At 37.3% G+C, this 14,123-nt stretch overlaps 1 protein-coding gene and 1 long non-coding RNA gene across 2 annotated transcripts in view; one reads left to right on the top strand and one right to left on the bottom strand.

Moving 5' to 3' along the window:
- Positions 1 to 14,123, top strand: part of LOC148594267 (uncharacterized) — a 507,147-nt gene that overhangs the window by 123,367 nt on the left and 369,657 nt on the right. The window lies entirely within an intron of this gene.
- On the bottom strand, positions 12,128 to 14,052 carry GTF2H5 (general transcription factor IIH subunit 5). Its single transcript, XM_010226462.2, has 2 exons — positions 13,942 to 14,052; positions 12,128 to 12,475 (listed from the first exon to the last, which is right to left on the bottom strand). The coding sequence occupies exons 1-2, from the start codon at positions 13,974 to 13,976 to the stop codon at positions 12,295 to 12,297; spliced, it is 216 nt and encodes a 71-aa protein (XP_010224764.1). The 5' UTR covers positions 13,977 to 14,052; the 3' UTR covers positions 12,128 to 12,294.

Genomic DNA, 14,123 nt, shown 5'->3' with positions numbered 1-14,123 from the left:
GAACAACACTTAACTAGGCCCTCAAGCTGACTGGCTGTTTGCTGCTTCATGTGTAAGCTGCTCCTATGTTCCACATACATCTTTCCTCTTAACATATCCTCAATAGGGAACACAAAATGTCACCCCAGGATACCGAAAGAACTGGTGTGTTAAAAGCAATGTTTTTCTTTGTAATAAGTCTGTCAATCCTACAATATGTGAGAGAAGATATTGCACCTGTATTTAAGAATGGGGACAAAATAACAAGGGCATGTTCAGAGTTATTAATATAGTGCGAATAGTACATAAGGAATTTTAAAAATATTTTGTAGGAAAGAACAAAGATACTGAGGTAAGTCAAAAATGGGTCAATATGCACTGCAAGATTCATAAAAATGTATTAATTATTTGTATCTTTTCCTCATCAGGTAAGTGATCTGCTAAGCAAGGGAAATACATTTATCCTGGGGTTTTTGGACTTAGTTCTTGAAATAGTGTCACATGAGAGATTAACTAAAGAAATGGGGATTAGTACAGATGGCAGGGGAAAGGAACTAAAAAGGATAGTAGTGGATTATGCTCAGAATAAAATTATTGGACTAAAGAAATGTTATAAATCAGTCATGATACTGACCTTTTGAGTATTTTTTGCCAGTTGATTTTAAAGCAAAAATATGGGTGTGCTAATACAACTTGATGATGACACAAACCCAAGGAGCAACACAGAACAGAACATCTATCATTCAGAAAAAAAATAGATGACCCACAGAAACAGATTCATTATAAAGGAGATGAACTATTACAGTATAAAGTTCAAAGTCATGAATTGGAACTTATAGATGTTCATATTAAAAAATGGGGGCATCAAATGAAAAGAAAGGAGGAGAAATATGTGTATCTGCCAGTCAAAGACACAACATCTATGAGTCATCGGTTCGAGGAGTTCCTGAAAAGGGCCTCCACCGCCTGGGAGTTTTTTCCAGTAGAGATCCAGAATATAAATGCTGTTGCATTAGTACTGTGAAAACTTCACCTTGTATATTGTGCACAGTTGTGATCACTTACACTAAAAAACACTAAATTCAACCCAAGATGTGCACAGAGCAGAACCCGAAGAGACATTATTCTTCCTGATAGTTTTGCTTCTATCCGTATGCTACTCTGTTAAACTTACTCACATAGTCTCTCTCTTCCCACCCGCCCTCTCTCCCAATTTCATTTGCTAGATCAGGTTAGATTCACTTTTTAATACATACAAAAGATGTTTAGCATTATGAAACCCTAGTTCAAAGTGAAACCTTTGAATATATCTACAGTACAGAAAAGCAATTAATGCAACTTTCCCCACAAAGCCCACAGTATAATATTAAAATAAATAGCAGCTGGTGAAAATACTTACAAGGTCCTTAGGCTTTTCAGACATATGCCTTAACAGCTGAGATAAAAAATTATCTTTTTTAGCTTAAATCTACAGAGGCTCATGCCACCCTTACAGATTCCTCAAAATCTCTTACCATTTCAAAGTACGGTCTCATGAGCAGTTTGAGCAAGAGGGCAGCACCGTGAAGCTCAAGTTATTTATTTGGAGTTTTTTTTCCCCAAATTCAATGGAGAACTCAAATACAAAAATAGAGATTTCCCTGAAAGTATGAAAGAATAAGAGATGAACCATTGTGTTATTCAAAGCTTTAAACATCAGAATTGTAACAGCAGTTACAACAAGGGTCCTGAATGGGTAGATTTTGTATTATCACTCTACATAGCAGAAAATATATCAAAAATAGAATGCTGTAAATTCAGACATCTATCAATTGTCCAAAAATAAGTCTTACAAAATAACATAATTACAGCTGGACACCTGCATTTGCTGTGGATAGTCCTATAAAGATACATGGTCAAATATTTAAGTCCTTTAACTGTACTGATAAAATAACTCTAATCTGGATATCTACAAGTAGGAAAATAAACTCAAAATGTAAGGAATCGGGCTAAATCTGTAATTTTTCTGTTTTTAGCAAAATATTGTAAATGATAAAAATGCAGCTAGATGAACAAAGCAAGGACCCTTTTCCATGTATGTCCCATTAAGTATATCACTGATCATTTGAATTCTGTTTTTTGAGGGACAAAAATTCTAGATGTGAATGTTCTGGGTATCCTTTAACACCCCAGTCACCTACATTTGTTCCCTTGAGGGAACAAGCCTGTCAGTTTGAGGCATATTGGTGACACTACTTGTCTGAAAGAACTGCAAAGTCACTGCTTTTCTTTCTCAATTGTAAAGAAACATTATTGGGCAAGAAGGGTACTCTTCTTCCAGCAGGTGAGCATGCTGCATTCCTAGTCATTTTATGTACACACTCACACAGCATATACAGCATATACTCTGTATACACTGTGTATAAATGCAAACACCCAGTGCAGTTTATACATGCACATGCATATATGCTCAGTGGACATACACATTTATATACAAGTGGACATATATACACACACGCAGAGGAATAACATTTCTATATAGACATATACATATCCATGCATAAACACACATGCAGTATTTTTATATACCTGCGTGTATAAACACACACACACAGAAAACTCACTGTATTCCTGAACTGTTACTGAGAATCATGGTTAGGTCAGGATGCAATGCTGTGAACACCTAAGAATATCGAATTGACAACAATATTTATTATACACGCATGTGAACGGGCACATTAGCATAGTAAGATCTCCTGCAGCTGAATTAATACTTTCCTATTTAAGAAGCACCCCAAAATATATATATATATTTTTTTAACCATGAGAAAGCTTTTTTTTTTTTTAATAACAACAGGGAGCAGGACACTTAGATATGGCATTTTCTCTGTTTAGACAGAATACAAAAAAGGTCATGGTCCTGCTTTATCAAAGAGGGAGTAGAATCAGACTCAAAGATCCATACAGCACAGAAACATCCTACAGATAATCTCATTTGGGTAAAGAAAAGCCTCACATACACAGACACACTTGCAAGGCACTTCAGTGATTTTCAATTCTCTGATTTCCACCCTCTACAAAAGGATTAAGGCACTTAATCCTTTTGCAACTTCTTTTATAAGTTTTAATGTGCTTTGAGTATCCTTTTCAGTTATTTTAATTATAGTTGTGACAAATGCTATTTATCATCAGATAGATTCCAAACTACTTAATAAGTTAGCTACTTAAACTACTACAAACTGCTTAATAAGTGTTAAGTATACTTATTATCCCCATTTTACAGATGGGCAAATCTGCACTATAGAGAAGGAAAGGGGCCTGCTGAAAATCACAGAGCAATGTAAAACCTTTCACTTTGCCTTTAAATTATACTAGTTAACTTAAAGGTAAACTTTTTTTTTTAATGTGGCAAAACAATCTCACCAAAATAATGTTGCTGACAGCAATTAATACCTCATAATACCTCAAAGGGGATTTTCACAGCTCTAATAATAAGACAGAAATAAATAAAAAGTTCCTATTAAATGTAGTGCTGAGTATCATATATAATCAGGTCCTGAAAGGTAACAGAACAGAGTTGTAAGTTCACTGCGCTTAAGGTTTGTGTGTGCAAATGTGAAATTAATTACTTTGCTAATATTTGCTTTGTCTATTAGACTGTTTAATGATTTTTCTTACCAACATCTGCAAGAGATTGGAACTAATGACTTGGCATTTTGTCTATGTTCAACACTTGTTACATAATTTACATATTTGTAAATGGATGCATCATTAAAAAATCATTTAGCACCAAAGATCATACTGGAAAAGAATTGTATTCAATACTTACTGGTGCACACACAAGTTAGTTTCATCTGTATTTTTATTTCTGTAACACTTTTAGAAAGGAAGAAAAATAAATCTGCACATCACATAATCATACATGATACATCATCATTAGTTTACAGAACACACTATTGCAGGCACTGCAAATATGCATGATTGTCCCTGTTATATACTGGGCGCTAAGCCAAAAAAAAATGTAATCCTGTTAAGAATTTGTCACTTTCAGGTGTAGCAGGTTTTCTGGACCACAACTTGATGTCCCCTCTTCAAGAGGGTCATTTTTGCAGCAAATCTAGTTCATCAGATGTCGCATATGACATCACAAATCCCACATGTCCCACAGCACCTCAGTAGTGGAAACTTGCAAGTTTTGGGACAAGTGGTTGCTCTCAAGCTGGAACAAGCATGAAGGAAGCATTGCTAAAGTCCGAGTACAGTCTTGAACTCAAACCATCTTATATCATTCCTCTCCCTCTGTTTCTATAGCTTGCTTTGCTCATGTACTTCATGTAACTATGACAAGCATGAAAAATTCCAGTGGACTGAATCTCACTTTACTATGTTAAATTTAAGAGGTGTAGTAGGTTGCTTCTTGCACATGGCAATTTGAATAACAAAGTTCTCTCCAGCCCTTTCATAGTTCCTTCTGTTTTGCAGCACATTTAAAAGAAATACAGAAATAAGCTATAGTAACTCTGCATATTGAAAGGGCAGTTTCAGCTTGGTCTAGTGGCATCAAGCAACTTCAGCAACCCACTTTCTGAAACAGATATACCCGCAGAATCCCTCTTTCTCACCGTCTACAGCTTCTTTGACTCCTTCTGTCACACTGCAGACTAAACAGGCATAAACAGCTTTAAATGACAGGAGAAAAAAAAAAAAAAGCTATGTGAAGCAAGAAAAAGAAACGGTTACTAGTTCTCAGACTTCAGTTCCCTCATCCTCCCGAGGAATTTGTTCAAATGCTTAGTTTTGCCTGCTCCTCACCATCGCCTCCTGCTCCCCTCCACAGGCAGTAGCACTCACCTTTGCCCACATAGCCACAAGATACTCCAAGTCCTCTGTCGTGCTGACCTTCCTATGGCTACACTTGACAATATTTGTTTCAAATAATCTTTGCGGAATCAGGTTTCTCTGCTCATAGAATTTACACTGACTTTATGACTTTCCTGAAATTAAAATATAGTTAGTCAACTAATTAGTCAACTAATTAGTCAACTTAGACCATCAGTAAGGGAAACACAACAACAAAAAAAAGCAGGGATCATGCTTCACCTGACAGCTTAAAGATAGGTTTTTCTTCTATATCCTAATTCAAGCTGGCTAATGATACAAAATATGATGATGTCATTATCTGAGGGTCATTCATCACTTCTGAATCTCTAACTTCTGCAATATCTGCATACCCAATAACATACCACACATGCAAATCACATTTTATGCTCATTAAAATGGCCATTTTCAGAGAATCCAGAGATTAAAAGGAAGCAAGGTTTCACTATCATTCCACATGGAAGAGCAGTCCCATCCAGGACAGAAGCAAAGTAAAAGAATGGGCATGGGTTGTCTAACTTGCTCACCCAGTCCTTGCAACATGCTGACACTGATGAAGACAGATATAGTAATCCAACCAAAGTCTAGTTAAAAATAAAGCTTTTTCTGTTTTCTGGATACAAAACTAAAATTAATTTTTGAATGCAATCGATATCTTAATTTTATTCTTAAGCTCCTGGCAATCTTGTTCCTTAATTTCGGAATTAATAGGAAATCCTAGTTAAAAACCTAAAATATTATTCTCCCTCTTTCCTACCCCTTCTTTTCTCATCTTCCTATCTTACCCCCAAATCTTACCCTTGTCCCTTCAAAACAGTGGGAGAATATCAGCCAACTAATTACGATATCATACAGGTTTGCTTAATATGCTTACGTGTCACTACTGGCAAGATATCAGCTATAGAATATTGCACAAACATGCAAACATTTTCCTATCTGCAAATGGTCTCTCCACAGCTGCAGAGGCGCGTATCATCCAGCGGGGCCTGCAGTGAGAAAGTGAACAATTGCACAGCTCCGACAGACAGCTCCTCCTATCTGCAGTCACCCAGAAGTTTTCCAGCTGGAGACTAGTTTTAAAGCTGGTCAATTATTTGCGAGAGGTCGAGGTGTGGATTTCCTCTCATGTGTTTGAACATGTCCCTGAATGTGTATTATAAACGTGCTTTGCTTTTGATAAAAGAATGATACAAATTTGTAAATGACATTTCTTCCACCAATCTTATATTTTGCTCTTACAGCAACCTGTAAGAATCGCTGAAGGAAAAAATGCTAAAAGGTAACAACACCCTAAATGTTTTCACTTTATTTGCTCTTTGGACAACACATTTTAGTCTAACACTGTTCTGCAGTTAATTTGCACTTTTACGCAAAGCCAGGAAAGAAAATCACTGTTTTTTTTTTTCTCTTTTTAAACAGAAAATGCAGCCACTGAAGTTCAAGGTATTAATTTTCCTCAGATTAAAATTTAGCTGAAAAAAATGTTGTTGCTAGAGGCTTATTGTTTAGACAACATGCTTTATTTTATCTTGGCACATGGGTAAACCAGTAAAACTTCACTTTGCGGTAATAATTAGGATAAAATTGTGTGTCTCACTTCTACGCATGGCTAGCAATACTAGTGCAGAAATCCCCATTGCAGACTGAAATACAATAAACTTAAACAGTTTATGCATGTGCATTAGACATGGTATGGTCACAGAATCACGGACTGGTTGAGAGGTTGGAAGGGACCTCTGGAGATCATCTAGTCCAACCCCCCTGCTCCAGCAGGGACACCTGGAGCACGTGGCACAGGGTGGCATCCAGGCGGGTTTTGAAGATCTCCAGAGAAGGAGACACCACAACCTCTCTGGGCAGCCTGTTCAGGGCTCTGTCACCCTCACAGGACAGAACTTCTTCCTCACATGGAGATGGAACTTCCTGTGTTTCAACTTATCCTTGGTCAACATGCACTGAACAACAGCTACCTTCGTGCATTTTTTATGATCAGGAAATAAAATTAAAAAAAAAAAAAAAAAAAAAAAAACTTCACAGGAGTTATTTCTGACTGGAGCAACGGTGTCTGCCCTGATTTATAATCACATGACAAAGAGGGCACAGCTAATTACAGAGCAACTCAACACAGGCAGTTGGTGTGCAGAGGCTCAAATGTAGTAGTAACATCCCAAGGGCAGACAAAATTGCACACACATCAATGTAACATAAAATAGGACTGTGCACCCAAGCTTAGAAAAAAAAAAAAAAAGCTGATTAAACACTGAGTGTGCTTCAGAATTAAACATTCTGCAATTTACTACTACAAATATTTTTCTAAAATCATCATTTGAAGCAAAAATGCTCATCTCTGAATTAAAGCATATCCAGAGAGAAAGACAGGAATGTTCCAAAGTCTGTTAAATCTGTGATCCACCATTGCCTATATTGTAGCAATTTATAAAAAACAGTTTAAAATATTGGTAGAGCTCCCCTTGCTGGTCCGCCTTCAAATTCTTACACCTTCAGTCCTGAACTGGTCCTGAAGTGAAAGATGGATAAAACATTAATTCTATTCCACATGAAAGGAGCAGCTTTACATCATATTTGGAGAGACCCTATATTTTAAATTTCTCACATGCTATGCCTGATTTGTTGCCAAGTCACAAAACCAAAGATAAACACTCAGTTTAGGAAGGATTTGCTCTCCATCATTACAACCTTCACCAATTTACCCGAATCCTTCATTTTGTTATAGCATTTGTAAGCCTTGCTGAAGTCGAAATTACAAAACAGACTTGGGGATTCAATTCTGGCACACCAAGCAATGCCTCATCAGCTTTAGGGAGATCATTTGTGGGATAATGAACTAGGGATCTAAATCTGCCGTGGGTTGGTAAAACACACACCAAAAAAATATTATGAAAGCTTACTATTTTTCTTTAATGGCCTGTGTCCTGGTTGAAAAAGCAAAATTCACCCCCCAAACTGGGCTTATGCGATTAGAAATTTGCTGATTATACCAGTACATTTATCTACCTAGAAGACATTTGAGGTCCTATTTCTACAAACTCAAGCCAGGGTCTGACTAAAGTTGGACGCTATTTCTTTAGCTGGCCACAAAAAACAAGCCATTTCAGTGACACAAGGACATCCCATTAGCTTCAGCTCACAATAAACAAACTTGTTAATGCATAAAATACATTGTTCTCTTGTTTATTCCTTCCTGTATGAGGTGGCTCTGCAGAGTTAACATGAGCAAGAGAAAACAGCAATATCTGTTATATTATATATATATATACACACACACATAAATGTAAAAGCATTCAGAAGATATGCCTTTGAATATGCCCTGCAACTCTGGAAATTTCATTTTTTTTAATAGTGTCTTTTAATGTAGAGCAGCTCCTAGAGAAGATTGTCTATCACATCATACTGCCACCTTTTAATCTCTTGGTATTGTTTTACATGGCAGGGACGGAGTGGGGAGGCAGGAGAACAATTATCAACATATACGTTGTCCCCACTCCTGCAAGGGCAACTGCATTGAGCCCTTAATACAACCAATTGGAAGTGATTCAGATGATCCAACCACTAGGCTACATCATTAGGATAAGCTGAACATCTCTCCAGGCTCCAGTGATCAGTAACAGACATAAAACACTAGCTTTTGGCATCTTAAATCATAAATCCTGCCCCAGATAAGACCATTGCAAAGGAATGCTGAGAAGCTCTTGTACATCGTCATGTGCCTTATATGCTCTAGGTGACCCTGTGTGTGCAGGGGGGTTGGACAAGATGACCTCCTCTAGAGGTCCCTTCCAACCTTTAGCATTCTATGATTCTATGATATGTGCTGTCACAGAATCACAGAATCGTTGAGGTTGGAAGGGACCTCTCGAGATCATCTAGACCAATCCCCCTGCTCTAGCAGGGACACCTAGAGCACGTGGCACAGGGTGGCATCCAGGCGGGTTTGGAAGATCTCCAGAGAAGGAGACTCCACAACCTCCCTGGGCAGCCTGTTCCAGGGCTCTGTCACCCTCACAGGTAAGAAGTTCTTCCTCACACGGAGATGGAACAGCCTGTGTTTCAATTTGCTCCCATCATCCCTTGGCCTGTCACTATATGTGCTATATTTAGAAGAAAATTAATTTTGGATTTGTTAGCACATACACAAAGTATGTATCTTACGACCTACATTTGTATTATTCTACCTGCAAGACAAAAGTCCTTCACAGCTACATGCTACACTATTTGAAATCTTCCCAGAGCTAAATAAATAAATAAATAAATGACGAATCCATATACTTACACATGGAAATTTGTTTTGTCAACAGAAAGGGTAAAACAAAGTAAGCTTCCCAGCTCAGATGCACAGCATGCACCAAGACTTCTGCAGCAGGAATGAGAGCTTTACTGGTGAGAACAAGTATTAGTTGATGTCTCCACGATGTACTACATCTCTAACGACCTGCTTCCTAATTTACAAGTATCAAGTTTGAGAGTGCTCCTGACCATTGCAAAATGCATTCAAAAATCTGGCAGTTCCATTTAAGCCCCTTGAAAAAAAAAAAGCCAAAATGCTTTATAAGTTTACCACTCAAAAAACTGTGCAAACATTTGCACATGCGCAGCTCTACAATTCAGGATTGTAGAGCTGCCAGTTCATAATGAAACAGGCAGCACGACAGGGAGAAAAATAATCTTACAGAATCCATTTTTAAGTCCTCTTCCACTAAAGAACTGAGAAATTCCGCATTTGAACACTGCTGAAAATATCTTTTACCAGAGACTGCATTACTTTTCAGTAGCTTATTACAAAAAGGACAAAGAAATGGTCATGTAATTTGGAATGCACAGGAGTATCACACACGAACACAGAAACCAAGCCAAACTCTCCTTCCCTACATTTGGCAGGGCATGAACCACAGGGGGAAAAAGGAGAGAAAACAGCTGAAAATACTCTCATTAAAACATAGTTATCCAATTATATTAATAGAGAAGCTCATCAACTGTTCACTGCATTCACCAAGAAAGTATAAAATGTAATTAATGTGCAGCATGGGAAAATTTTGTATACTATTTAAAATATTAAAATTAACTAACGACATTCTGAAGTCTCCTTTAACTGAAGGTTAGGGACAAGCTAGATCTGCATCTCATGAAAACATAGTTGCTCTCTTCTGGCATGAAATAGCAGTCACTTGGGGTCTTTCAAACATTTTAAGTTTCTGTAAATGGAGACAAAAACCTCAAACACAGGAATTTCATATGACAGTAACACAATAATATCAACATCTGATTCAAATGTGCGCTTGTGTCCATATCAAACCATTTAAAAGGACTCAACAGCAGCTCACAAAGCAGAATCCCATCAGGCTTCTCTGAGTGAAATCAAACAGCAACCTTCTAATTCATAACTCAGTAACAAAAGCAGACTTTCCTGTGTATTTGCTCAGCATTTGCTTGAAAGCAAACAAATCCAGCTGTGCTGACAATAGCACCACAGGCAGAATACCTAGAAAACCTAAACAGAGCAGCTCTTAAACGAGTAGCTCCCACTTTTGTTCAGTCCATAAGCTGTTAACTAACATTACATTAAACATCAGGATGACTCCCTTTTCCCTGTAAAAGGCTATATACTTCCCCCAAGGCTAACATCAGACCACTTTTAGAGCTTTATGAGTAGCCATAGTCAAAGTATAAAACACCTGTATTTACAAATCAGATGAAGCTATACCTATTTCTGTGAGCTTTTAGCAGCAAGATCAATAGGCATTCCTGGCAATAATCTCTACAATTGATTAGAGCTTTATTTCAACTGTTATCTCTAAGTGGAATCTTTGTAGCAAAGAAACTTACTTTCCTCAAGTTACACTCAAGGAAGTGGGCAAAAACATACAGTAATTCAGCACCATCACAAATGTCCTTAAATTCTTGCTAGTCCCTAAATTAAATTCTCCACCCCCTAAAGAGGCATCACTTTAAAAATAAATACATTTGTATATTGAAACTCCCAAGCAGAATGAAAAAAAAATCCAAGAAATAAACTACTAACAGTAGTTTTCACACGTTCAGTGTTTCCCTATAGTAGTGGCAAGGGCAAAATAAAGTACCCAGGTATCCTGCAACGTCCATTGGTGAGTTTATCAGCCACTCTTTTCATCGCAGAGCAGCAATTCTCAAGCTCTCCACATAACACTCGGTAGCGCTTCACACAGCCTCTGTTGGGGCAGACGAGATCTCAGGCAACTACTTATGGGCATTACCTCTCTGACCAAGGCATCTCACACAGAAGGAAATAGCCTGTTCTGCTGCAATGAATGAAGGCTAATAAATGCATATTTATATTTAAAGCACATCTTACCAATCAGATTATGGGTCATAAACAAATACCGTGTGCTACGGAGTTGCTTTGCTGCCCTGCAAGAAACAGCCATATTAATTTCAAAAATCTAACTCAGGTATTGGAAGCTGACTGCAACAGTTAAAGTAAACCTAAGATGTGATTAAAGTTTTTCTTAGTTTGTATTCTATATCTGTTGTGTTTTTAAGATGGAAATCTTCACAGGCCTTTTCATGATAGTAGACTAGTAGGCTAGTAGACTTACTGCCCCTATGTGAGATATTGGGTTACAAATGCAAATTAAATTTATTTTTGCACTAAGTAAAAAAATAAAGGAGAACTTTTGTTTCTTAGGGAGCAATGGAGGAGGAAGAGTTAAGCTGAAATAAGAGCCAAAAGGCAGCTTTCTTTTCCATAGGAAGAGCAAACAGTCTTTCCCCTTCTGGTTCACCTAATAATATTGTGACTAGGTTTAGCTTATGAGGGTAAGAGGATGAAAGGGTAAAGGAGGAAGAGAATATGACAAGCTCTTATGTTTAAAGGATTGGTCTCCCATTAATCTCTTAAACTTCCTATTTTTGATACTCAGACATGTAGGTTAAGTATTAAGGGGCATTTATAAAATGCCTGACCAAACGGGAAAAAAGGAAAAAAAAATATGTTAAATCAGCACCTGATTTCATCAGATCATGCTTTCAACATACAGGGTTCTTTTATCAAGCACAGATCATACTTTAACAGGCATTCTTCTGTCAGTCACACTACAACAAGATTTAATCAATTCCACAGGAATATAACATAACAATGGAGTTCATATAGCATTCCAATACAGAAATACCACCCTAATTTCAGGGTCATACCATTTCACAAGAAAGATAAAAATCCTAAAGGAACACAGCATGCATCAGAAATCTTAGGCAAGCTTTGATGTATTATTTTAAGGATTTTAATAATCTTTCAAAGAGAATTAGAACCCAATTCAAGGACATTTCATTGATGAAATCGATCCACTTTATAAAGTGGCCATTTTCACACAAAATATGCTAACCACAGTATATCTATTGGAAGAGTAACAATCAAATCTATGGAAATGCACTATTCCAAAACACACATTTATCTAATTTCTCTAGCCTTTACTTCTGAGTAATAGGAAAGGAGTTCTGGTCCATTAACTCGCCCACTCTCTCCTGGAGAAAGTTAACCAACTCAGCTAATACAAAGACATGAGTTTCATCCAGGTCTTGTATGATGAACTTCTTCCCCAAGGCATTTGACTCATCCAAGTAGAGCAGAAACTGCTTCATTGCTGGGTCACTGTAGAGACAAACAATACCCATCAGATCCCATCTCACTGTCATACAACAAATTTAGAACAAACTAACAAGCAAACAAACAAAAAAAAAGCCCTTCAAGACATTTTCAATGTTATTTAGGAAATAACATTCATTTCAAGAATGGCTTATAGTTCACAATTCAAGAGAATTAAAAAAAAATAGAAGCAGAACACTGATTCACTAAATTTTCAAGAAATCAATATTAGTCCAACAACACTAGCTTTACCGAAAAGCAAAAGCTCTTTGACAACACTGAACATGTGTTTATGGCCCCCAAGACAAGCATACGTACAGAAAACTGGAACTACATGCCTCAATACTTTCAAAGTGATTAATGCAGTTGGCTCATCACTGTAGTAATCAACAACATCTTAAAAAGAATTCCTGGAGTAATTTCCTTTAAATGCTCTGAGGACTAGTTCTCCATTACCCAAAAGTACATACGGTGCAGAGACACTCATTATGACACAGGTCCCTCCTCTATATCCTCCTACAAGCAACATAAAAGCAATTTTTAATACTACCCTCAAACCTGTAGAAGCATAACTGAACATTTTTCTAACAGCCTGGAATTTCAAAACCTTTTGTGCTGTCAGTCAGCAAGTCTGTTTTCAATCTCCTTGCATGATCACATGAATCCAGACCGTCTCTTGTGCTTCAGAAGGTCTGTCAAAACCTCAGAGCCAAATTTAAGTATGGAAGTTTTTTAATAGCAAAACTCAGAGTTCCAGCCACTCACTCATAGCTATTAGACATCCACATTTGCGCTGGCTCACATCCCATCATCTCAGACTGCAGCTGTAGCCACTAAACAGACTCATCAGTAAGAGGCTTAGGCTTTTTCTAGCTATCACCTATGCATATCACCTTTTTTCTAGCATATCACCTATGTTAGCATGCTTACAACATAGATGTACAGCAGACAGTAAATGTCATACAGTGCCATGCAATGAATCCACAAATCCTGTCACTTCACTCTACTTTGGAGAAACCAATCATCCCATCACTACTCTGGAGATTTCAGAATACATGTAAAACATTTCTACTACATATACATAAATAGTTTACTTCTACAAACTGCAAGCACATTCTTTTTAGAGTATAAACTGCAGACATACGACTGCCTTAACTAGAATTTGGGCTGGAACTAATAAACTCACTTCTCTCTAGAACTTGCAAAAAAGCATATCATCTACAAGCAACAAAAACTTGCAAACAATACAGAGAACAAGAGGAAGTAGACAGCAGTAATATCTTGGGTTAAACAGAGTGGTTTAGAAAGTTTCTCCCCAAATCACATATCCACTTTTCTTTTGTCTGCTTTTTCAGTTAGGTATCATTATTTTTCAAAGCAATTGCAGTTTTTACTCTAAGCCCTTGACAGCACCTGAATATCCCTACCCCTAAAGAAAATACAAGGGACCCACAATTAATCCCATTACTGACCATTCAATTAGGACACCTTTGAGGACGTTCACCATCTTCTCAGTCTCTTACAAAGGCCAAAAAGCAGAGGTAACAAGTAGCCCTGGTTTGAGTTACACCAGCAAACCTGGAAGAAAAACAAAAAAGGCTGAGCGATTTTTCAAGATGATGCCGGGAAAAGCAAAGAGAAACTCATAGACACT

Source organism: Tinamus guttatus, unplaced genomic scaffold (genome assembly GCF_059628265.1).
Source record: "Tinamus guttatus ecotype Peru unplaced genomic scaffold, ASM5962826v1 Tinamus_guttatus_pri_ptg000264l, whole genome shotgun sequence".
Taxonomy (NCBI): domain Eukaryota; kingdom Metazoa; phylum Chordata; class Aves; order Tinamiformes; family Tinamidae; genus Tinamus; species Tinamus guttatus.
This window is presented reverse-complemented; position numbering and strand designations above follow the sequence as displayed.

Excerpts from the sequence above, each read along its gene's own strand:
- GTF2H5 (XM_010226462.2), bottom strand. The coding sequence starts at position 13,976 with ATGGTGAACGTCCTCAAAGGTGTCCTAATTGAATG. Across the intron at positions 12,476-13,941 it reads AAAGGTGTCCTAATTGAATG|TGACCCAGCAATGAAGCAGT; the intron begins GTCAGTAATGGG and ends TTGTCTCTACAG.